This window comes from Musca domestica, unplaced genomic scaffold (assembly GCF_030504385.1).
Source record: "Musca domestica strain aabys unplaced genomic scaffold, Musca_domestica.polishedcontigs.V.1.1 4, whole genome shotgun sequence".
NCBI lineage: Eukaryota > Metazoa > Arthropoda > Insecta > Diptera > Muscidae > Musca > Musca domestica.
Window position 1 is genome coordinate 16695230 of NW_026712328.1, and position 25185 is coordinate 16720414.

Sequence of the window (25185 nt, forward strand, 5' to 3'; positions counted from 1 at the left end):
CGTTTTTATTGTTTGAACGTCTTAGCCTTACGTCTGACAGGGAAATATTTGGCAAGATAATTTTGAGTTTGTAGCAAAGAGTTTGGAAGAAGAGATCCTTAAGATCCACTCTCTGCCTACAACTCAAAAATGTCAATAAAAAAGGTTCTGCGTGCGATGTAAGACTAATTTTGATTTTTTATTCATGTACACATGTATCTGCATATTCATGATTACAAATACCCATATGTCCCTTCTCATTAAACAATTCATAAACGCAGACATATTTACACAGCTCTTTGGTTTATTGATTAATGATAATAAGACATTTATTATTTTCAGCTTGTCAAGTATCGAATTCCAGGACTAATTATAATTATGGTATGATTTTGCTACTCCGAAATGTAAAATGCGACATAACGCTGGGTCATAATTGAAAACAAGAACTTGGAATTTTGGCAATGAATATTTTGAAAAAAAAAAAAAAAAATGAAAAGTTAAAATAAATTCTAATCAGGTCGGGTAGTAAACCCACCTGTATTGGGGTTTTTTAAACTCAATTTTTGAGTTACCGACAAAAATCGGCGACTTTGAAGCCCAGAATTTTGTTATAAAAAATAAGTTAAAATTATCGGTGGGTCATAGCGACTACCATTCCACTACTGATAATCTTATTGACCGACTTTATATAGATTCAACCAAAGGCCTCAGAATATGACAAAACTCATAGCTGAACTCAAATGTTGACAATATTTCGTCTTCATCTTGAAATATAGAGCTAATTTCTTCGAAAGTTTATATATTTTTGGTCTGCGTGGAATTCTAAGTGACTTTCGGCATGTCTGTCCGAATTGGGACAGAAAGCTACGACTTTGCACAGGGCTGTTGGAAACAGTAATCCACGTTTTTGTGGACCAATTTTAGATTATTTTGCGGGTTTTGACCACAATTTTCATTAAAATTCAACCATTAGTTGGTGTTCTAAAGGGTAGAACCATACCAAAAATTAGGAATCGCGTCATGTTATGGTACCACCCAATATAACAGTATCACCCAACGGAATTTAGAGTTCTCAATAAGTGTGTTATAATTAAACGTTTTGATATCTTTGATATCACCATTAGGCAAATCCTCCCAAAGAATTTGCACAAGACTCTCAACATTGAACCAAGCCTTGGTATAGGTTCCATGTAACAGTCGCCCTGTCGAGGGTGTTTTGGAACTTTTTATTTGCCATTTCGTTTTCCAATATTTTTCCAAATTTATATAAAGCAATTTACAAATGTACCGCCCAATATTTTAAAGATTTTTAAAATAATTTACCACCGAAATATCTAAAATTTGGATTTTAATATAATATTATAGGCTCATAGTGGATATTTTGATCTCAAGTTCCTAAGAATTTTAATTGTATATTTCCAGATACGGAAAGTTTTATAAAAGAAAGGGATTTAATGAGACAAATGTAATTTTTTCTTCGAAATTCTCTTCCGAAAATTAATTTTTCAGCACGCCAAAATGTGAATGTAATGTGAATTAGAATAATTTCAAATATTTAACTATTACTACATAAATTTAATTCAGTATAAGAATGAGATATAAAGGGCGACTCTTTCTAGTACTTTAGTTACCCCTGCGGCCAAGGCTTTAATTCACCATCCAGAATATTTTCGCGATAATATTCGGCATTTATTCTGATGCCACGGTCCATTAATACCAGCGGAGAGCGACCATCGGCTGTTATGGCGGCTCACACCATCATCATGGCCGGCGCTTGAGTTCTGGTGGCCAAACGAAGGTGCACTTTTTCAGCTGACCTCTTTGGCAAGTAAACACGATCATTTTGTTTGTTTACAAACTGCTGGACAATGAATGTTTTCTCATTGGAGAAAACCAAATTCAGCAGTTCACCACTTTCGGCCAAGCGAAGCAACTCATTAGCTCTTTTAAGTCTATTTTCTTTCTGTTGCGGTGTAAGTTCTTGCACTTTTTTGAATTTCAATGGCTTTAACCCAGCTCATTTTTCAATATTTGCCTAATGGAATATTGCGCTTTGTTCAGCTCACGAGCCATTTTTCGGCTACTGCGACGCGGGTTTCGATCAAGTCGCTTCTTTACTTTTCGAATCAATTCTGCTGATGTTGCTGTTTTCTTCCGTCCACTTCCTTGACGTCGGGAGTGGAGTGCTTTAACGATAGCCACTTGTGGGTTTCCAGCCAAATATAAAGAAATCACACTATCAGGCTTGAATTTCATCACGAATAACTTTTTTCTGGAAAATATTCACCAAAATGCTTTTGTACGCTTGTAAACAAAATAATGAGCTGTCACTGGAATAATTTTAACAGCTGTCGGACCAGTGGCTTTGAAAAGACAGCAGTCCGAAATTTTTTGCAGTTTTTTTTATCTACCCCAGTAAATAGAAAAAAGTTAAAATTTACAAATCAAATAAAATAAATGTCACAGCTTACAGAAATCTTGAAAAATGTCAAACTGGAAACCTGTAGTAACCCATCTGGTACTTCCCACAAAAATCTTAATATAATGTCCAAATAGGGCGGAAAGGAAGATGTGGTAATGTAACGTTCGAAAGATTTTGCAAAGCTAAAAACAATTTTATTTATTCGATATTCACATTCTCATAGGTTCTTAAAGTAGTTGGATGTGGGATGGCGCCCAAGTTTTGAAGTTGTAAGATCATTTTTTAGCAGTTGTAAAATTATTAATGTTTGAGTGTGTTTAGACGAGAATCTTATAAAAAAATAAGCACGTATGAAATCCTCTCCAAGTTGTACAACCAGTTGTATCGTGTGTGGCTTGCATTATATATCATTTGATATATATCAAAAAATTGTTAAAAAAATTTAAAAACAACAAAAACATTTGAAAACCAATGACCACCGCTTTGCATATTTAGTAGAGCTTCACATAAATAAAAGTTTTAATGGGGAATTTGTGAGAATTAAATCATACCAACTATGATTATAGTGCTAATTAAAAGTCCAAAGGAACTAATATATGGGAGGAATATCCTCCTGTGAATCGATTTCTACTAAATTCGCCTAGACATTTACGCCTTTTCAATTCGTGCTTGTATTATCCATTTGGTGCACAATTAACTTGAAAGCGGATAGATATATATGAGAGCTGTATTTGGTATATTTCCCCAAATATCGTTACTACGGAGTCCATATTACGGCTATGCTGGGCAAATTCAACAAATTTGCCAAATTTCATTCCATATGGGCTAATATTAGACGTTTGGTGCACAATAAAATGCAAATGGAACAAAGATATATATGGAAGCTATATCCAAATATTAACCGATCTCGTTAAAATTTAGCAAGGATATTTCTGAGTTATATTTGATATATTTCCCCAAATATCGTTGTTACAGAGTGCATATTACGGCTGCGGAGGATAAAAATAACAAATCAATAGATGAACAATATATATGGGAGCTATAGCTGTATCTGAACCGATCTTAATCAAATTTGGTACACTTATTTCCAGGCTTAATTTGGTCGTACGTGCATTACACGTTTGGTGCACAATATAAGGCAAATCGGACGAAGATATATATAGGAGCTATACCTAAATTTTGACCGATCATCTCCAATTTCAATAGGAGATTCGTCCTTGGGTCAAACAAATTATTTGTGCAAAATTTCATCTGAAACTTGCAATAAATGCGACCTGTACTTTGTTTACAAAAATACATGGACAGACTGACGGACGGACGGACAGACGGACGGACATGCATAAATCGACTCAGAACGTGATTCTATGCAGATCATCAAAAGGGACTATGGGTCTATCTCGTTTCCTTTTGCCTGTAACAAACAAATGTACAAAGACATAATACCCTCACCACCTTGTGAAGTAGGGTATAATTACAATATTGGGAACGATGGAAAAGGGGTAGCCATATTCTATTTAGCAAATAAGACTGATATTTCTCATGAGTCTAGGGACAGGCTTTTAAAGTTTTAAGTTGTTAGTGTTAAAGATCTACTATTACTTTATATAAAAGTATTCTTACAAAAATAATAGATATATTCAACAATAGAACGGCTTCCCTTTGGAATCTTTTATTGAATGCACGATATTTTTTTGGTAATTTTCATTAATTCACAATCTGTTTGTTCCCTCCAGCTCTAGATGTAAAAGAAGACACTCTCATCAAGGAAAAGCATTTCATTTTCCCTTTGTCTCGACATGAAAGCAATTCAAATCTTTAGATGGATCGCAGATTGAAAGACATTCTTCGATTGGAAATATCCATTGTTTGTGTTGTGTATAGGTCCCATTTGAAAAGTGTGGCCTAAAACGTTTTATGACTTTTTACGTTGCCGACCGTTACCTGTCAACAATTGACAACCAATCGACCGACCAACCGTTCGTTGCAATTTCAATTTGTTTTGGGATATTTGGTTGACAGTTTCACGGCAAATAACGAGTGATTGTTTTCACCTTCCATGCCGACCGCACGAACGTCCGACCGACCGACCGAACGGAACGGTCCAATACATTTTTAATGGAATTTCATTTCATTGCCATTTTACATGGTATTTTTATTGTCGTACAGAGCGCGATGGTGCGTGTTGTGGCATTAAATTTGCTCAGTTTCCAATTGAATATTTTCAATGGTCACTCTCACTCTCCCGTTGTGTTTTCTTTCAAAGAAAACATGGGAAAACTATTGTCAATATTTAAGTGTTCGTTGGATGCATCAACAACAACGAACGTATCGATTTCAGCGTCATACGCCATCCATTTGTTTGGCATTTGCCATAGATGCGAGCGAGAAATGTTGAAATGAAATTGGAAAACTATATCTTGGGTGAGAGAGAGAGTACTGCCATCACTGCCAGCCAGCCAACCAAAATCAACAACAACCAACAAGTGTCATCATGTGCAGTTTAATGTGTGTTATGCATTTTGTGGACACTAAAGTTACTGAAATATGTACTTTCAACGATTTTTGGATTCACCTTAATGTAGTTTCAACAGAATCCATCCTTCAGTGCTAATACCCTAGCTAGTGGCAGTTACAGCCAAACGCATTTTGATCTTTTGGCTATTGTATTGGAAATTCAAAACTAATTTGCTAATTTTGTCACATTTGTCACATAACCACTCTAATATCCCAGCATAATGTGTTTTGTTTGCTTATCGATGGTCACATTTGAATATCGAGTTACGAGTTTAAGACGTGTGCGGCGTTGTACATTTAAATGTTTTCTCCATCAACCGCCCTCCACCTGACTACGGGGGAAAAAGTGTTCAATTTGTATGCAAAACAGAAGAGATTACATTGTTGTTTTCAAAGCTCCGTTCGACTGACAAACTTAGTGACAGAATGTGGTGATTGGAATGCACCGAACGGTGATGGTTGTTGGCTGGTTAGTTTTCACGGAAAAAGTAATTTTTCCCAGAATTGGCAAATGTTAAATGGCAAACGGAATGGTTATGATTCCAACATAACAAGACTGGGAAAAGTTCATATATAGACAATGGTATATGCTTTCTATTTTATAATTTTCTTTACATAAGGTCAATAAACGAGAACCCACCTAAAAATCTTATTACCAAATAAGGAGATTATAAGATATATTTTGGCAACAATAAACCAGTAAGGAAAAATCAAAAGACGGGGTATCATAACCCTACACCACTATCCATATTCAGTAGATCTCCGCAACAGAAGAATTTATTTTAAGTAGATCATACCACCTATACACATTCGGCTTAAGAGCAGTTGTAGTTTGCTATAGAGTGAATGATATCACTTGGAGAAGGATTATATTAAAACAAGCGAAAAAGCTGTAAGTTCGGGCCGAACTTTGAATACCCTCAAAACAATAAAATCCGTCAAAAATTCTGTTAAAATCTTAAAAATACCAAATGTAGCTGTTATATTAGGGCCTATACGAAGACATGGGCCTGCATAGGTAACTTTTGTCATAAGCCATTTTGTCATAAAAAATCGGTGAATAATGTAGCTAAAATCATCAAAAAAACGAATATCGAGAGGTACCGTTATATGAGGGCTATACGTAGACGTGGACCTGCACAGACAATCTCCTGTCATAAGCTGTAGCATCAATTACGAACATCAATTACCAAATTTGTTATATAATTATATGGGGGCTATACCAAAACGCGGACTTATATTTTTAATACCAAAAGTCCTGCAGGCATAATATACATTTGAGTAAAATTTTATCCACCTACTTCAATTTGTTAGGAAGTGAGAGTGATTTCCACAGACGGATAGACCGACGGGCATCGACATAGAATTTTATGCTGATCAAGAATATATATACTTTGTGGGGTCTAAAGTGTATATTTCGAGGTGTTACAAACTTAATATACCCTCCATACTATACATCTGAGCCGAGTTGTACAAAATGAAACGAACTTCCGAAATTCACTCCATTTGGGCTGATATTAGCCATTATTTGCACAATAAACATAGAGTCGGATTAAGGATACATATGGGAGCTATATCCAAATCCTAGCCGATCACGATAAAATTTTGCAAAGGTATTTCCGAGCTTTATAAGATATCTGGTACAAAATATCATTCTTTTGGAGTGCATATTACGAATGTGAGGGACGTAAGACCCCAAATCGAATAAAACATATGTATGGGAGCCAAAGCTATATCTGAACCGATTTTACTTCCTCCTATGCTGAATTCTGTCGGAACCGCCAAATTTCATGTCATTTGGACAGATATTGGTCATTTAGTGCACAAATAACCTGAAATCGGTTGAGGATATATGGGAGCTATATCCATATTTGAACCAATCTTAACAAAATTTGATACACTTATTTCAGGGCTGCATCTCACATCTAGTACCAAAGATCATTGTTGCGGAATGCATATTACGCTTGTGAGGGACTTTAAACCCCAACATATATGTGGGAGCTATAGCTACAGGGTCGTCCATATTCGACGGATCCATCTGGCAATGCCATAACTTTTGACAGAGATGTAACATCGCTTAATGACATACCGCGTTTGAAGCGTCAGTCCAAGCAGATTTTTACCATGAACCAATACACGCCACGCGATCGCTCTGAAATAGTTGAAATTTACATTCAACAGAAGAAGTCAATTGTGAAAACTCAACGTGCTTTTAAAACATTAAAAAATGTGAAAAGTGCGCCTTCTAAGAACACCATTAAGCGTTTATACGAAAAATTTTCGACTGGTAAGGCTCTTTCTAATTCGAAGAGGCCATATAAAAGTCGACCAAGGCGATCGGCCGAGAATATCGCTGCCGTACGAGCCAGTGTTGAGAGGTCCCCAAGAACATCCCAAAAACGCCGTTCTCAGCAGTTGGGCATGGCTCGGTCCACTTTACAACGGATTATTCGCATTGATTTGCATTTGTTCCCGTACAAAATTCAATTGACGCGAAGAATGTTGTCTGCGGACAAGCCTCGTCGATTGGAATGGGCCCAAAAAAAAAAAAATGGGTCCGTCGGATATGGGCAACCCTGTATATCTGAACCTATTTATACCAAAATTTTAGTACTGGTTTATAGTTTGAATTCAGTCATAATTGCCAAAATCAGACCATTTAGGCTGATATTAACCAGTTGAGGCACAATGACAGAGGTATTAATATCATTCTTTTGGAGTGCATATAACGCATGTGAGGCACATAAGCTTCCAAATTTTCTCCAAATTTATTTTACTTACTTCTAGGCTGAATTCGTTTGAATGTACCAAAATATAGGTCATTTTGACACATTTTAGCCATTTGGTGCACTTTTAATTAATTAATCGGTAGAAGATATATGGGAGCTTTATCTAAATCTGACCCAATTATCACCAATTTCAATAGGGTTCGTCCTTGGGCCAAACAAAATATTATTTGCAATATTTCATCTGAATAGGATAATAAATGCGACCTGCATTTTGTTCACAAGAATACATGTACGGACGGACGGAAACTGATTCTTTGAATATCCTCAAAAGTAACTATGAGTCTATCTCGCTTCCTTCTCCTTGCCACAAACAAATGCACCAAGACATAACATCCTTATCACTATGTTGTGTAGGGTATAAAAAGGATATGTTGTAGAAAGTAAATACTCACGAAGTCGCCCCCAAGAGCCAATAAACAATTAGTCGTTTTATTATACCCTCAGCCATATGGCTACAGAGGGTATATATCATTTGATACGGCCAAAACGTGCCTAGTCGATATAACGGTTTTAGACCCTAGATCTCTTTGGACCAAATCCGAACATTTGAAGTCGATCTAGCGATGTCCGTCCGTCCGTCTGTCTGTCTGTCTGTCTGGCTGGCTGGTGCGCACGATAACTCTCGAAGGGAGTATCCGATTTGGTCCAAATTGGCTACAACGTAATATTTTTGTCAAACTTAGATCGAGTTCGAAGATGGGCAATATCGGTCCACTCCTTCTGGTACCTCCCCCACAAAAGGTCGAAATTTTCAAAAAATATATTCTTTGCACAGAAAGAGAAAGGATAATCCGAATTTGCTCCAACTTTGCAAATCCTAATATTTGCGTCAGTGCTAGGGCAGGTGTGGAAATGGACAATATCGGTCCACTCCATCAAGTACCTCCCCCACAAATGGTCAAAATTTTGAATAATTACAACTCTCATAAAATGTTATGTAAGAGTCCGACTGTCTTCAAATTTCACACATCCCAATATTTATATTAACCCAAGGTCTTGTGTTAAGATGAACAATATCGGCCCAGTCCTTCTGGTACCTCCCCCACAAAAGGTCGAAATTTCCAAAAAAAAAAAAACAAATTTTTTGCACAGAAAGAGAAAGGCTAATCCGAATTTGCTCCGACTTTGCGAATCCTAATATTTGCGTCAGTGCTAGGACATGTGTGAAAATGGACAATATCGGTCCACTCCATCAAGTACCTCCCCCACAAAATATTGAAATTTTGAGTACCCATGAAGCTCATAAATCGCCAAATTAACATCCGATTCCATTTAGACTTGGCACATCTGTCGAAATATTTATATCATATTTTGGGTCCGATAGGAAATGGGTAATATTGGCCCATTCCTTCGGGATCTGCTCCATAAAGGGTCAAACGTTTGAATAACCTTAACACTAGTCAAAATATATTTATATAATCGAACATAGGCTGAGGGTATATCTCTGGCGGCAATACCGACTGATACTTTTTAACTTGTTTTTAGAACATTAGAGTTGAATTTGAGTTTAAATCCAAGTTCATTTTTTTTAAATTTTTGGTTTTCCCGATTGGAGGTTGAACTAGCTATCTTATTAGCCACTGTTATGAATATTAATTCCCAAGAAAAATTGTCATTACTAAATAATGAACAACTTTGGACATATGTAACTACCCACAAATCAACCTTCAAAGTTATTATTATAAGAAGAGTTTGACGCTAGAAATTGTTTTATATTTTATTTTTAGAACTTAAAAGTTTTTTCCTTGCGTTTTAATGGGTTATTTCAGCTAATATAGTTACCGAGCTTTTCGTGGGTTAATTCAAACTTATGTATAAATGTGTATGTACTACATTAACTAACAAAAGTATTAAAGTTTCATATAAAACATTAATTACATTAATATTTTAAATATTGTATTTCGTACTACTATTATTATTATTGTTATGTTGTTAATACCATCTCCTACAGTCAATTTTTCGTAACACGTGCCCAACATGAAACACATTTATGTACACACATACGTATTTATATTCGCAACAAGTCAAATCAAGCTTTCAGTCATCGTCTCAAATTCCCACCCATAAAGTTCAGGGCCGAATGATAGCAGGTGTCAAGTACAGATGCTTCATTAGATTTCAAAATAAGGTGTAACTTGAAGCAAATGTTTTTGTCTAGTTTGGAGAAGCTCGGTCTTACCAAATACCGTTTGCATCTAAATACAGTCATATGTATGTACGCAACCAACATTGGCAGTAACAACATTGTAATTGTCGTTCATTTGTAAATTTGTATATGAATTTTGGATTTTTTGTACGAAATATGTACCAAATGGCGGTTTTTTAGTTTTGAATGGAATCGGTTATTACAATTTGTATGCCCTCCACCACTATGGTAGGGTATATTATGTTCGTCATTCCGTTTATAACTCCACAAAGTCTTGATCAGCATATAATTCTATGTCGATTTAGCCATGTCCGCCCGTCTTTCCATCCGAACAGAAGCCTGTGGAAATAATTTGAGTTCTTGAACGAAATGAAGTTGGTTCAAAATATTCTATTCAGTTTTTTTAGGTACGTAGAATGATATTGATATTGAAAATTGGCCAAAACGTGTACCTAGTTTTTATATAGCCCACATATTTCAGGTGTTTCGGATGTTTTTTTTTTTGTCATAGTTTTCGACCGAATTTGAAATTGACAGTTTGTGTTCCGTATATGTAAGAAACATTCTTGCAAATAGGCCCCATACATCTGAATATTCGGTATATGAATGATTTGTATCATATTTTTCAAATAAATTGTTTTAAATCACCATTTGGAGTTCGTAATGGGTACCACCTCTCATGACAGGTCTAGGTCTTCGTATAGCCCCATATAATGATTCTTGGTTATATTCGTAATTTTACGGTAAATAGATTGGTGTCATTTTTTTAATCCCAATACTTTTACACTTCAATACTACACTCCTAATATTTTTATATTGTTCTTTTTCGTTGAAAATGTACTCACTATAAAAAGAAATAGAATTTTGGAATTTTTTTAATGGCTATTTTGTTATCCGATAAAGTAAAGCTTGAGACATAAAAGTGTGAATTATTTTCTATAAAGTAAACGGATTTATAGTGTCTATTTTTAATTAGGGGGTTTTCAAATGCAGTATCTAAAAAGATCTCGCGTTGTTTTGGTACTTCCACATACAGGCAGATTCACTATTTCAGCTGCGACCACCCGCGACCTCAGTGCATAAATCTCCGATTTTATGTATTTTCATGATTTTAGCTACAATAAATAATCAACCCATTTGACTTTAAACTAATATATACCGTTTTTACGAGTGGGATAAATTATACTTGTGTGTTCATGGTTTGCTAGTCCAACGGATTGGTATCCGGAGATTTTGGTGGCCATTGTGAGCTGGAAATGCCGCGAGGAACCTCATTTTGTAACCATACTTGAGTGGCGCGTGCTGAGTGCGATGGTCCTGTTGGAATGTCCAAGTTCTGCGGTCAAAATGTTTGCGTACCCAAGGCTTTAATACACCCTCCAGAATATTTCCGCGATAATATTCGGCATTTATTCTGATGCTCCGGTCGATTAATACGATTAACGCCATGGCCGGCGCTTGAGTTCTGGTGGCCAACCGAAGGTGCACATTTTCAACTGACTTCTTTGGCAAGTAAACACGATCATCTTGTTTGTTTGAAAACTGCTGGTCAACGAATGTTTTCTCATCGGAGAAAACCAAATTCGGCAGTTCACCACTTTCGCCCAAGCGAAGCAACTCTTTAGCTCTTTCAAGTCTATTTCCTTTCTGTTGAGGAATTTCAATGGCTTTACCCCGAGCTCATTTTTTTAATATTTACCATTTTTCGCTTCTTTACTTTTCGAACCATTTCTGCTGATGTTGCTGTTTTCTTCCGTCCTCTTCCTTGATGTCGGGCTACGCTGCCAGTATCTCGGTAACGATAGCCACTTGTGGTTTTCTAGCCAAACATAAATCACACTGTCACGCTTAAATTCCATCACGAATAACTTTTTTTCTGGAAAATTATCACCAAAATGCTTTTGTACGCTTGTGAATAATATAATAATAATTTGAACAGCTGTCGGACGAGTGGCTTAGAAATGACAGCAGTCTAAAATTGATTGCAGGTTTTTCATCTCATCCTGTATTCCATTCTTTTATTGGCGCAATCGTGAAGACGTTGTCCACTGTCTGGCCAGTCAAAACTTCCGGTTTGAGACCCAATAATGCATAAAAAATAAAATCATGCTTTCAAAAAAAGTTATCCATACACTTTTATCTTTCATTATCTTTTAGTACAGAAACACATTTCGTACACATTTTTTCTTTATAATGGGTAAACTTTGGCACAATCAAAAAGGTAGTTTAACTTCGACAAATAAAGGAAAAATTCAACTTGTGTCAAATATTAATTTAAAGCGTACAATAATTGGTTTTGGTAATATAACAACAATTTTTTCCACAATTTTTTTTAAATTGAAAGAAATGATTCTCAACAAAATTAAATCCAAGATAGAAGGTAAATGTTATTTTATCCTTTATGAGGATATATTTGACGTATTGAATTGGCATATTAAATCCACAAAAACCATCAAAACTTTGGATAAGATATTGGTATTTTCGGCAAAATTGAAAATAGCGTTTATGTCCAAAATTGCGAAATCAATTCCCGATTCACGTCGAAATTATGGATTTTTCTTTGACTGATTTTGTAATAATTTTAAAATGTTTTCTTTACATTGAAAACAATACACACATTCAGATACAGACTGCTTATATTTTTGACAGGATAAGGAGGCCAAAAGGAAGAAATGGATTTAAGAAATAGCTTTATTCTACCTCCTGTTATTGTAAAATTGTCAAATGCAAGACCATAGTATTAAGTTCCCATTCTTACCCTTGAATACGAATTTCTGTACATATTTTTAATTATACCTTTTGGTACTTTTTAAACACTTACATATAACTTTCAAGCAAAAAAATATCAACTTTGACGCTTTACTGATTGGGTATTCTATTAGCTTGGATTATTTGCATGTTGGCTTCTTCCATAAAAATAAACATCTCCTAACACCTTAATGAATTTAAGAAAAAATGTCTTACCCTCCACTATTCTCAATATTTTTCTATTAACTATTGTGGGTGGCCATGTGTTTTAAAAAATTAGCTAATTTACTAATGTGTTGTCAGTAGAAGAAAGACAATATTCTACAGTCACAGCATCCGAGTTCGGTGCGGTGCTGTGGCAATAAAAAAAATTGCCATATTTGGATTAACTCCATACAACTGCAATTATTTAGAATGAGATTTGTTCGGGGGCGGACTTTGTATTGAAGCTGTGGAAACGACAGCAACAGCAAAATGCTCTTTCTGTTTTCATATGCATATTGTCACCCTTATAGTGTTGGCGTCCCCAGACGTCGATGATGCCCTCCCATATGTGCTGAATAGAAATATGATTCGACATTGGCTAGGAAATTCAAATTCAATTCTTGATAAATGCGTAGAATTGAAGTTGTTTTTAGTTATGAGAAGGCGTTTTAAGGTGGCTCTCCGGAATGATTGAACAAAAATTGTCTTTAATTGAATGGAACACATACATAGCTGCAGAGACGGGTACTTGACTATATCACACGGGATATGGGAGTTCTTCGTTCGCCATCAATAATTGTGGTAATCACTGTGGTGACTGATTGGCTGGCAGCTGCCTGATGTTGTTTTTAGTGTGACTTGTGTTGCATGCCTTTTATGTGCCCAAATCATTCTCTCTCTGTGTATGTATGTAAGTGCGTGTGTTGGTGTGTGTTATAACTTTGATCACTTGCTAACAACATTGAACATTGTTTGCTAACGGTGGCTTAAAGTTCATTTAAGCCAAACTCATCACAACATGGGTTGGTTAATATGGATGTAGTCATTGTGCATCTGTGTGTACGGTGGATGTGTATGGAAATTTCAGCGGATGTGTGATGGTTTTGACGATTTGATTATTTCTCGCATGATTTCATGTTGGCAGTCATTTGACATTCGGATTCCATAGCAGACGCATCTCTTCCAGCAGAGCTGTCGTTTTGCTCATTTGCGATTTTAGTTTTTTAATTTTTTTTTTCGAAAATGTTTTCATTTCTCATATTCAAATGCAATTGTTTTTCCGCTTGCAGGGAAATTCAAGCATCTAGCGGAGACTGGCTAAAAGGTTCATGTGGTGCTGTCGATCATTTGGCCACTAGTGACGTTTTACGCAAAAGTATACGACGTTCTTGGACCATATCAAGTAAGTCGTTTACTATTCCGGAAGTAACATCAGAATGCAATGTCCATTGTGTGTGTCATTACAGATCCCGAGGACGATCCCAATAATCCAAACGCTCAAAATCCAGTAGCCGATAACCTCTATCCCCAACAACAGAATCTCATTGAGGCCCAATCGGCCGGCAGCTATCCCACTTTAGATGTACGCCATCATCAGCACCACAATCTTCCCCAGTCAATACGCAGTCACCCCATTGTGAATTACAATACGGGCAGTGCCATTACCATAGCTGGTGTCGGTGTTAGCCACAGCAATATCGCTCCAGGCTATCACGTGAACCCTCAACGTCGTGTCTTACGTCAGTCGACTCTGCCCACAACTTTGCCCAATAACGAACAGAATCTATCTGGCAGTGGAAGCAATCTGGAAAACTATAACAGTGTCAACCTGACTGCCCCGACATCACCACATCAGATGCAAAAGGGTCCCCTTTATCCCAGCGCCTACAATAGTGACGACATTATTAACATTGAGACAAGCGATTGTGATAACTACGCACAACAACTGCAACAACAGCAGCAGCAACAAGCAATTTCATCGGGCCAAGTAACCCCTACGCATCACCGTTTACAGGTAAGCTCTATCGAAATCATACAAACGAACACGATAACAATTCGTTCCTCCTCGCTACTAGGTGCGCCGACAATCAACCCTACCCGCAAATCCATGTCAACCACCAATGTACATGTCAACCTCACCGAATCGCGGTTACAGCCGCTCACCAGAACGCTCTCCGGGCGAACAACGCTATCCGCCGTTTATACGTCAAACCTCATTTCCCTGTAACATCATGGAACCACCTGCCCCAGCAGCAGCGGTCACCACTGCAACCTCATCCTACCCCTCACCCATGCATCGGGGCAAAATATTGCCCTCCACCGGAAACTTCAATCAGTATGATCAACCACAGCCGGCACAACCGAACCAACCACTGGCCGAAGATTTGGAATACAGTGGCCCCAGTATGCCGAAACCACGCATGATGCGCCAAGCCACTCTGCCCAATCCCGAGCAACATGTCAAACTGCTGCCCACATCACCGCCAAAACGTCAGACTTCTCCACAGTACCGACGTTCACCGGAATTCATGCGCCAACAAACTCTGCCCAACCCGGAATCGTTTACCAGCAGCAACTCCTTAACAGTTCAGGCTGCCAATTCCGGATCACAGAACAAATTCTTACCCATTTCGCCGAGACAGAAACAGAACTTCCTTTTCCCGAATGTTCAGAATCCTCGTCAGTTTTTATCCCAACAAAATGTGCCAGCCGTTGGTGTGGCCGAGATACCGGTTAGCACGACGGCGGAACACTATTCCAGTAGTCAGAGTGTAAATATCCACCACTCCCGCGACCACTCGAAAATGATAAAGGTGCGCAGTCACAGCAATGAAGAGTACTCCATCACCAAGTCACATCATCCCGAGTCGCGTCGTCTGTTGCCCGAAATACCCACCGCCAGTTCGCGCTCCATGAGTCGCTCACCCAGTCGTTTGGTCAGACAAGATTGTCTGAAGGATCAACCCGGGTCGGGAGTTGGCCATATGCCCGGCGACGGACACACACGCACATTCGGCGAAGCCAAACAACAATTCCATCAATTCCAAAATGTCACCGAGGAAGACGACAATCGCCCCGAGTATGTGGACTATTTTGGTGACAGCACTAGTAGCTTCCTTGAAGTGGACGAGGTGCAGTATGAGAAGAACTACAACAGTGGGTTTAGTAGTGAACCTCGTATCATTTACAATGATGGTTCGGACGATGGCAGCTATCAGGGTTACCAGAGGCCAATTGTGCACAGCGCCGAAAATGTTTTGGTTCCCGATCAAGGTTACAGTGGCTATACAAATATGGCCCTCGGACAGCATGCTTTCGGTGCCAATTTAGGTGGAAATGGAGTTCTGGGAGTAGGAATAGGAGGACCAGCAGGAGGTTCATCTGGGGGTGGTGCATTGCCGCGGACTCCACTCATGCACAATCGATTGCGTCGACGTCAGTCGAGAGATTTGCAAGCCCAACAGGAGGAATTCGCTCAAGTGGCTTCGTTAAATGTACTACCCTCTCAAAGTCCGGGTATGTCACCACCTAATGAGCCGGCTACAGGTGCAACGGAAGCAGCCGCAGCAGTGGAAACTAAATCTAGTGAAAGACCAAAACCGGAGCAAATGCGTTCAATATCCGAAGATTCGGGAGCAAATAAATCAAATGTGCCCAAACCAGTTACACGCCGCTCTCTGTCACATCCCGAAAAGGAGACCCAGGTAAGGGGAGAGGAGTTTAAATAAATTTTGTGCGAAACTAAGTTTAATAAATAATTTATTTTATTTATTTTCGTTTAATAGGCAACTAAAAAGGTGGAACCTACCAAAATACCGAGTCCAAAACCATTAGCCGATATTCTCGACAAATCAAGACCCATGACAAAAATACCAACACCGCGTAGACGCAACAGTAAAGGAGTCGACGTCGATGAAGGTAAGTTGAAACCGTGAAAAAATATCTAAGAAATTGTGGTAGACGTCGAGGGTCTAAAGCGAGACTGGAGGTTACAATTGCTCTTAGATTTCGTGTACAATATTGGCTCGATAAGGAACATTTATGACAGTGGCAAATGAAACTAGTACCGCGACAATTAAACTAGTACCACAAAATATCAAGCATTTCCTTAAATAATTCATTTCTTAAACAACATTTTTTTTCTCAAAAAATTGTCTTCTTTCAGCCGGCATTTCAAAATCCCACATAAACGAAAGAAAACATTCCGAATCAACTACGAAACCGAATAGAAATCAAAACGACGACAAGCAACAAATGAAAGATTACAATCTCGATGCTGGTGGCAACAAACAAGAACCCCATAAAGAGTCCAACAAGGACGATGCACAGCAACAAGAACAACAAAGAAGCAAATCTCCCCGAGGAGAAACACAGGAAGCAAACAATGACAAAACAGAAGGCCAAGCTCAACTGACAAAGGTAAGAACACCCAAATCATGAAAACCGTAAAAGGACGAGAGATTGCAGAAACTCTATAATTGTCGCCTTGTTGCATCTCATTATGCTGTCCTTAGACATTTATTGGACTACATTTACATAATGGCATTGTCGTTTTGTATTTCGGTAAATGTCAAGATTTAGGGTCACATTTTGCATAATGATAGGAACTTGGTTAAAAAGTTGGTGACTTTGAGAATAAGAAAAAACTTTATTTTTTCCCCAACCTAGGCTGAGTAAATTAAATTGCAAATGTTCTCCTGTTGAGTGGCTTGGTGTAGTTCACAAGTAAAATGTCTGCAAAAGCCTTAAGATATGCAACACTTATGCAAAATGGTACGATAATCAAGTATTTCAAAAGATGGGTAGAAAATTGGACAAAGACTATGATTTCTTCCGGATTACGCTTTAGCTCACAATACGTTTAGATTAACGAAATCCACTCGACCTCGATCTCTCATTTCCATAGCGTATACCTGTCAAACAATATTCACTTCATTTATGAATAAGATTTACGTGACATGAATCCTTCTATTTTGATTTAAGCCTCCATCGATTAAAGAAACAAAATCTGTTCCTGCAGATAAAAATATACCGTTTTTATACCCTCCACCAGGCAGGTCAAGCTCGAAGATGAGCTTTTCATTCCGTTAAACAATGTCGCTAAGTCATGAAAATACCGAATATCGGGAGGTACCGTTAAATAGAGTCTATACGAAGACGTAAACGTGCATACAAATTGTTTTTCCATAGATTGTAGTAACCAGTAAGATCTCGCAATAGGAAACTTGAAACGATTCCGGTGAATAATATTGCTGAAATCATAAAAATACTACATATAGGGAGGTACCGTTATATGGGGGGACGTAGACCTGCATACACAAATATTTGCCATAGGCTGTAATACCCATTACGAACTTCAATTACGAAATTTAAAATAATTCCGATAAATAATGTCACTAAAATCATGAAAATACCGAATATCGGGAGGTACAGTTATATGGAGGCTATACTTAACCTGCCTGCTGGTAAACGAGGCATGTGTGCAAAATTTTAGCCTTCTACCTCAATGCGTTCATCATGTTTTTCGAAAACTCCACCTTATCTCAAACCTATTACTGAACTCCCACTGATCGCTCAATAATAACGTCCTGCAACTGCCACTACAATCCTGTGCCTTTCAACTGTAAAGTAGGAATATTAAACAATTCCATATACCAAGAGTGACTCTCATGCTTAATTTGAAAGTCCTAGCTGTTACTCATTGCTTAATAACAATGTTTCACCATTTCGTAACTTTTAGCACTTTTCATTACCAAGAAGAATTTTTCCAAAAATCCAAGTTAAATACCAAATTTTAGAATTCTAGATCAGCCCACCTTTTTAGTACCCAAAACTTTTTTCTAAATAGAATTTGCAAAACGCGTTTACCCCGCAGAAAAAATTGATATTCCAAATTTCACTACAATATTTAGTACCAAATTTTAAAAACTTCACGTTATCTCATGTTCTGCATTGAAAGTACAGAACTTTGGCTTCAGAATCACATTTTAGTATACTTTGGAAATTTTATACCATTTAGTACTTAATGCTTTTTATATAGAGTACTTTTTTAATATAAATTTTCTCTCGCATGTTGCATTTTATGATATCTGCATACCAGAAGTGATTCCATGCAAATTTGAGTGTTTAGCCACATTGATTTTGATTTGGTTTTTTTTTTGCTGCAAAATGTACCATTTAATAAAAAAATATTTTATAAGTCAATGATAAATATCAAATTTTATAATTCTTGCTTTCTATCCTCAAATATTGACATTAAATCACTGTTTGTTGTTTTCAAAAATGTCATTACTAGACGGTGAGAATTTTTGAATTTAGAAATAGTTGTTTGCTAGTTATAACCATGTACAATAAAATCAAGGTAGGGCTCTGATACCAATCGATTTTATATTTTATTTTTTATTATGTCCTCCATCTTAAAAAGGAGGTTATATTAACTTTCCCTAAATATTCATCGTAGACCCCATAAAGTATATATTCATAATCAGCTTAAAATTCTAAGACGATTTAACGATGTCCGTCTGTCTGTTGAAATCACGATGCAGCCCACAATTTTTAACGAGAGCTCCAAAATTTGCCACAACAATTTGTTTTGTGTCTTGGTAAATGAGATACATTGGTCCACGTTTTCGTATAGCCCCCATATAACGGTACCTCCCCATATTCGGTATTTCGATGGGTTTAGCCATTTTTTACGGATTTGTCCAAAAATTGGCATTTGTAGTTCGTAATGGGTTCTAGCTCTGGTGGCAGAACATGTATAGGTCCACGTTTTCCTATGGCGCACATATAACGGTACCAACCGATATTCGTTATTTGATAATCCAAGTCACATTTACCCATGAAATTGTTTTGAATTTGGTATTTACGAAGACTTGGTAGATGACAATTTTTGACGTAATTGAAGTAACAATTTTAAAGTAAATTGTCTATATAGGTTCTCGTTTTCGTATAACACCCATATAACGGCCTCACCCACTTTGTGGTTTTATGAAAAAATAACAGAATTATCCAAAATTTACACTTTTGTGGCGTAGTAAATTCTTAGAGATACATAGAACATGATTTAATAAAAATTTTGACCTTTCATTCGATCTCTGCGTATTTTGTTTATTTCTTCAAAATAGGTGCAACAAGTTGTGTTATTTATTTGATACAAAACAACTTGTTGCATTTAATTAGATAGTAATTCTGACATTACAATCCATACAAGTAGGCCTCTTTACTGGCAACTTTTTCTAACTTAGCCTACCTTGTTTTTATTGCACCATGGTTATAACTAAATAACGATGCCGAACGTCACTGAACGCTTGTTATTTATTATTTTATATTATTATTTTTCCGTCAGCCAAATCAAAACATTACTTCCAGCACACTTAACGAAAAAAATCATTTAAAAATATTAATAACTATCTTATTTCATTTCAGACCCATACAACCACATTGGGTGAACAGGAAATTCAAAATGCTGTCGAAGCAGCGGCAGTTATTTTCAAGAAAGTGGTGCTTCAACGACGCCAAGAAAAGAAAGCAGCTGAAGAAGGTATGTACACTTCAATAGACCTTACTAAGCAGTTAATCGTATATATAATACTATCGTGAGGTTGTGGTACTTTTGTTCGTATATAACATCTTTGTGGTGTTGTGTGGCTTTCCATTTAATTTGACTAAAATTTTACTAATATTTTATAATATCAATATAATTAAATCAAATGACTTAGATAATTTGTATATGTAGTTGTTATATATATAAATTTGTATTCTCTGCGAACTGATAAAAATAGAGTAAATTAGAAGTTGGTTTATAACAATGGGCTTTAATAAATATGTTACAAAAATGTTGCATACCTTTAGGCGATATGGTATATTGTACAAATTATATTTGATGTTCAGTACGTTGTAAGCATGGAGCAATTTATTATTTTATGGGAAGGATTTTTAAAAGTTTATGCATTTAAAATTTTATATATGATATCTTTTAAATGTTAAATGTCAAATACCATTTCCAACAAATATATATTTAAATACGAAATATCTGGAGTTTCCTTTATATGAGGACTATACCAAAACAAGAATTTGTTTTGACAACTTTCTGTCGTATGAGATGATACCCATTACGAACTTTAAATATCACTATGGAAACAGTTCGGTTGGAAAATGGGGCTAAAATTATCAGAATACAGAATATCTGGAGGTACTGCTGGGAAAACATGGATCTTTATGGAAACTTATATGTACAAACAAATGTACGAAAACTCTTTGGGAATATTTAGTTGTATTTTATTCATTATACTGATGAATGGACTTTTGTACCAAATTCGAAATATTTTATCATCGAGAAAAAATCTTGTCAAAAAATTCCGAAGAAAGTTTATTTTCTCTGTTGTTACTTTATTGAATTCCCCAAAGTATAGAATATTTAAATTATCAAGCTTTTCATTTTTATGGCGGCCCCTTGTTTAATTTCTAAGTTTTAAGCTACCAGTTATCACAAAAGTGCAATACCAAACAATGTGCTATTTAATATTATAAATTGATGTAATTAGCTAAAATCCACTTTACGTGGTTGCCGCTGCTCTACTGCATTGTTTGCGATGCAAGAGCTTCAGACTTTTGGCACAATTTTTGAGAAGGATTATTTACATTATTAACTGAGATTATGAAGTCGATTGAATGTTCTGACAGCACATTTGTCGTTGTTGAGACAACGGTGCACAATCCCTTATGTCGACAAAACAATAACACATTTCTTAGATAACACATTCGACCATAACTAGGCGGGGTATGATAAACATCCATTAGCTTAAGAAGATTTCCTTTTGCTAATAATAAAACTGCTTAAGTCATACAACAAACTTATATTTGTGAAATCTATTATTAAAGAGAGTCATGCATATTTGCCAAAAATTTGTGACATTTATGCCATTGGGTTAAATGGTATTCGATATTATCACAATGCATTGTAACGTTCGATCTAATTAATTAGTCTTGAGAAAATTTACTCTTACCCAAAATGTGTAACTAGAGGCTAGGCAGTTAAAATATATTTTATAAAGTAGTTCATAAGCTCACTGCTTAAGGAAAAAAATTGTGTAAAATATAATTGTTGAGATTTTATTTTGAAATTCCCAAAGCATTCTAAATATCTACCTGAAAGATAATATTTTTTTGTTTTACTTCATTTTTATGAGACATAAATAACGGTTGTAACTTCTCATAGAAAATAGGAGTTTTTTAAACAACTGAAAAACAGCTGAGTTCAGCATCATTCCTCACATTCCGTAGTAAAAAATTCAGATTATACCTCTTATATGGTGGCTTTATGAAGACGTGCTCTTTCATAAGTATTTTTTTGTGATAGGCTGTAGTACCCACTACGAACTTCAATTACGAAATTTAAAACAATTCTGGCGAATAATACCGCTAAAATAATCAAAATACCGTTATACGGAATAATCAAAATACCTTTTATCGTTATACAGGAGCTATAAGAAGACGAAGACCTGCATACGCGATTTTTATACCCTCCACCATACTATGGAGGGTATATTCATTTTGTCATTCCGTTTGTAACTCAACGAAATAATGATCTTAGATCCAAAAAAGTACATATATTCTTGATCAGCGTAAAATTCTAAGACGATTTAGCCATGTCCGTCTGTGTGTCTGTCTGTCTGTTGTAATCTTTCGAACGAATTGAGATAAGAGGCTAACATTTTGCACACATGTTTATTTTACCAGTAGGCAGGTTAAATGGGACATGTAGATCCACGTTTTCATATAGCCCCCATATAACGGTACCTCCCGATATTCGGTATTTTGACGATTTTAGCGACATTATTCACCGTTGTAGTTTAAAATTACGTATTTAGAGTTCGTAATTGAAACTACAGCCTGTGACAGAAAATTGTGTATGCAGGTCCAGGTCTTCATATAGGCCCCATATATCAGTACTTCTTTATATTCGGTATTTTGACAATTGTAGGTACAATACTCAACGAAATTGTTTGAGATGTCGTCGCTACAGCCTGTGACGGAAAATTGTTTATGCAGATCCAGGTCTTCGTATAGCTCCTATATAACGGTACCTCCCTATGTACGATATTTTGATGATTTTAGCTACATTATGCACCGTTTATTTCATGTTTCGAATTTGAATATGGTAATGGCTTGTGACAAACAATGCCTATGTAGGTGCACGTCGTACAGACCCTAATATAACGGCTATATTCGGTATTTTTAAAATGTTAACAAAACTTTTGGCGAATGTTATCTTTTTCGAAAATGTTCAAATTCGTTCTAAATGGTGGAGGGTATTCAAAGTTCGGCCCGGCCGAACTTACTGCTTTTTATTTGTTTTGTTATAGGTTTTAGTACCCATTAAGAACAGACACACAGACAGACGGACATCGCTAAATCGACTTAGAATTTTACTCTGATAAAGAATATATATACAGAGTGCGATAAAAAAAACTGCAACAAAGTCCAACGCCATAATTTTTACATGTTATTTTTTAAATTTTATTGAATGAAAGCAAAACAAGTAAAATAGTATCAGTCGGTTTTGCCGACAGATGTATACCCTCAGCCTTGAGTTACGAACGTGACAGATTTGGACTATATCGACTACTTCTTGTACTTTATATGAGGTATGTGCACCTTTTCGGAAAATGGAAATATGCGTCAGGTAACAAATACAGCGGACCGAAGTATTCCATTTTCACACTTCATCTAATACAGATAAAATACATCATCCTAGTCTGAATAGAATCGGATGATAATTTTGCGTTTTATGAGCTTCATGGATACTCATAATTTTGACCTTTTGTGGGGGAGGTACCAGAAGTTGTGGACCGATATATCCCATCTTCACACCAGATCTTGAGTTAGTAGAAATAATGGGACGTGTGTAATATGAAAAAAAAAAAAATCGACCTTTTGTGGGGGAGGTACTTGATGGAGTGGGCCTATATTATCCATTTTTGCACCTGACCTAGAACTGACGTAAATATCAGGATTTGCAAAGTTGGAACAAAATCGGATTATCGATTCACTTTCTGTGCAGAAAATATTTTTATACCCTCAGCCATATGGCTACAGAGGGTCAAAACGTGCCTAGTCGAAATAACGGTTTTAGACCCTAGGTCTCTTTGGACCAAATCCGTTTCAGAACATTTGGAGTCGATCTAGCGATGTCCGTCCGTCCGTCTGTCTGTCTGGCTGGCTGGCTGGTGCGCACGATAACTCTCGAAGGGAGTATACGATTTGGTCCAAACTTGGTACATCGCAATATTTTTGTCAAACTTAGATCGAGTTCGGAGATGGACAATATCGGTCCACTCCTTATGGTACCTCCCACACAAAATGTCAAAATTTTCAAAGAAAATAATTTATTGCACAGAAAGAGAAAGGATAATCCGATTTTCCTCGAACTTTGCGAATCCTAATATTTTCATCAGTTCTAGTTCAGGTGCGAAAATGGACAATATCGGTCCACACCATCAGGGACCTCCCCCACAAAGGGTCAAAATTTTGAATAATTACAACTCTTATAAAATGTGATTTACGAGCCCGATAGTCTTCAAATTTCACACATCGCAATGATTTTATTATCACAAGGTTTGGTGCGCAAATGGAATGTATCGGTTCACTCCTTCTGGTACCTCCCCCACCCAAGGTCGAAATTTCAAAAAATATTTTTTGCACAGAAAGACAAACGATAATCCGATTTTGCTCGAACTTTGCAAGTGCTAGTATTTTCAAGGTGGGGAGTGCTAAGTAAGGTGGGAAAATGGACAATATCGGTCCACTCCATCAGGGACCTCCCCCACAAAGGGTCAAAATTTTGAATAATTATAACTTTTATAAAATGTGATGTAAGAGTCCGATAGTCTTCAAATTTCACATATCTCAATATTTTTATCAACCCAAGATCTAGTGTTAACATGGAATGTATCGGTCCACTCCTTCTGGTACCTCCCCCACAAAGTGTCGGAATTTTGAATACCCATGAAGCTCATAAAACGCCAAATTAAGATCCGATTCCATTTAGACTTGGCCCATCTCAATATTTCTATCAACACAAGATCTGTTATAAAGGTGGTATAGATCGAACCATTTCTTCTGGTACCTCCCCTATACATAGGGTTCAAGATTTTGAAAAACAAAACGCACCAATAAAGCTAAATAAGCAGCATTTTTGCTAATACAAAATCTGTTGTGAAGTTTATACAAAGGGTCACAATTTTCAATAATTTTATCTGTCACAACTTTCGAAACAATTTAGCAATTCTCTACTATTTGCTATGCTCAAATATTTCTCTCAATAAGAAGCCTGATATGAATATGAAATTTATCGGAATTTATTATTTCGCATAAAATTTGACATAAATAACTTTTCTTGTGTTTTGCCCCATATTTCGCTCAATATCAGATGAAGTATAAAAATGGAATATTTCGGTGGACTCTATATGGTACATCACGCACTTTTTAACATTTTCTAAAAATTATTACATATCTTATATAAAGTAAGGGGTGAGTCGATATAATCCATACCAGGAACGTTGGAATATTTATATCATATTTTTGAGTCTGGTACGAAA

General features: G+C 36.5%; 1 protein-coding gene across 3 annotated transcripts in view; it reads left to right on the forward strand.

The window, feature by feature from the left end:
- The window catches only part of LOC101895136 (uncharacterized), a 208830-nt gene that overhangs the window by 133917 nt on the left and 49728 nt on the right, over nucleotides 1–25185 (forward strand). For all 3 annotated transcript variants that reach the window (XM_059126609.1, XM_059126610.1, XM_005181261.4), the window contains exons 2-7: nucleotides 13873–13985; nucleotides 14050–14597; nucleotides 14659–16287; nucleotides 16369–16501; nucleotides 16749–17002; nucleotides 20012–20126. In XM_059126609.1, the coding sequence (XP_058982592.1) occupies nucleotides 13873–13985; nucleotides 14050–14597; nucleotides 14659–16287; nucleotides 16369–16501; nucleotides 16749–17002; nucleotides 20012–20126 (2792 nt within the window). The remainder of the gene's footprint in view (nucleotides 1–13872; nucleotides 13986–14049; nucleotides 14598–14658; nucleotides 16288–16368; nucleotides 16502–16748; nucleotides 17003–20011; nucleotides 20127–25185) is intronic.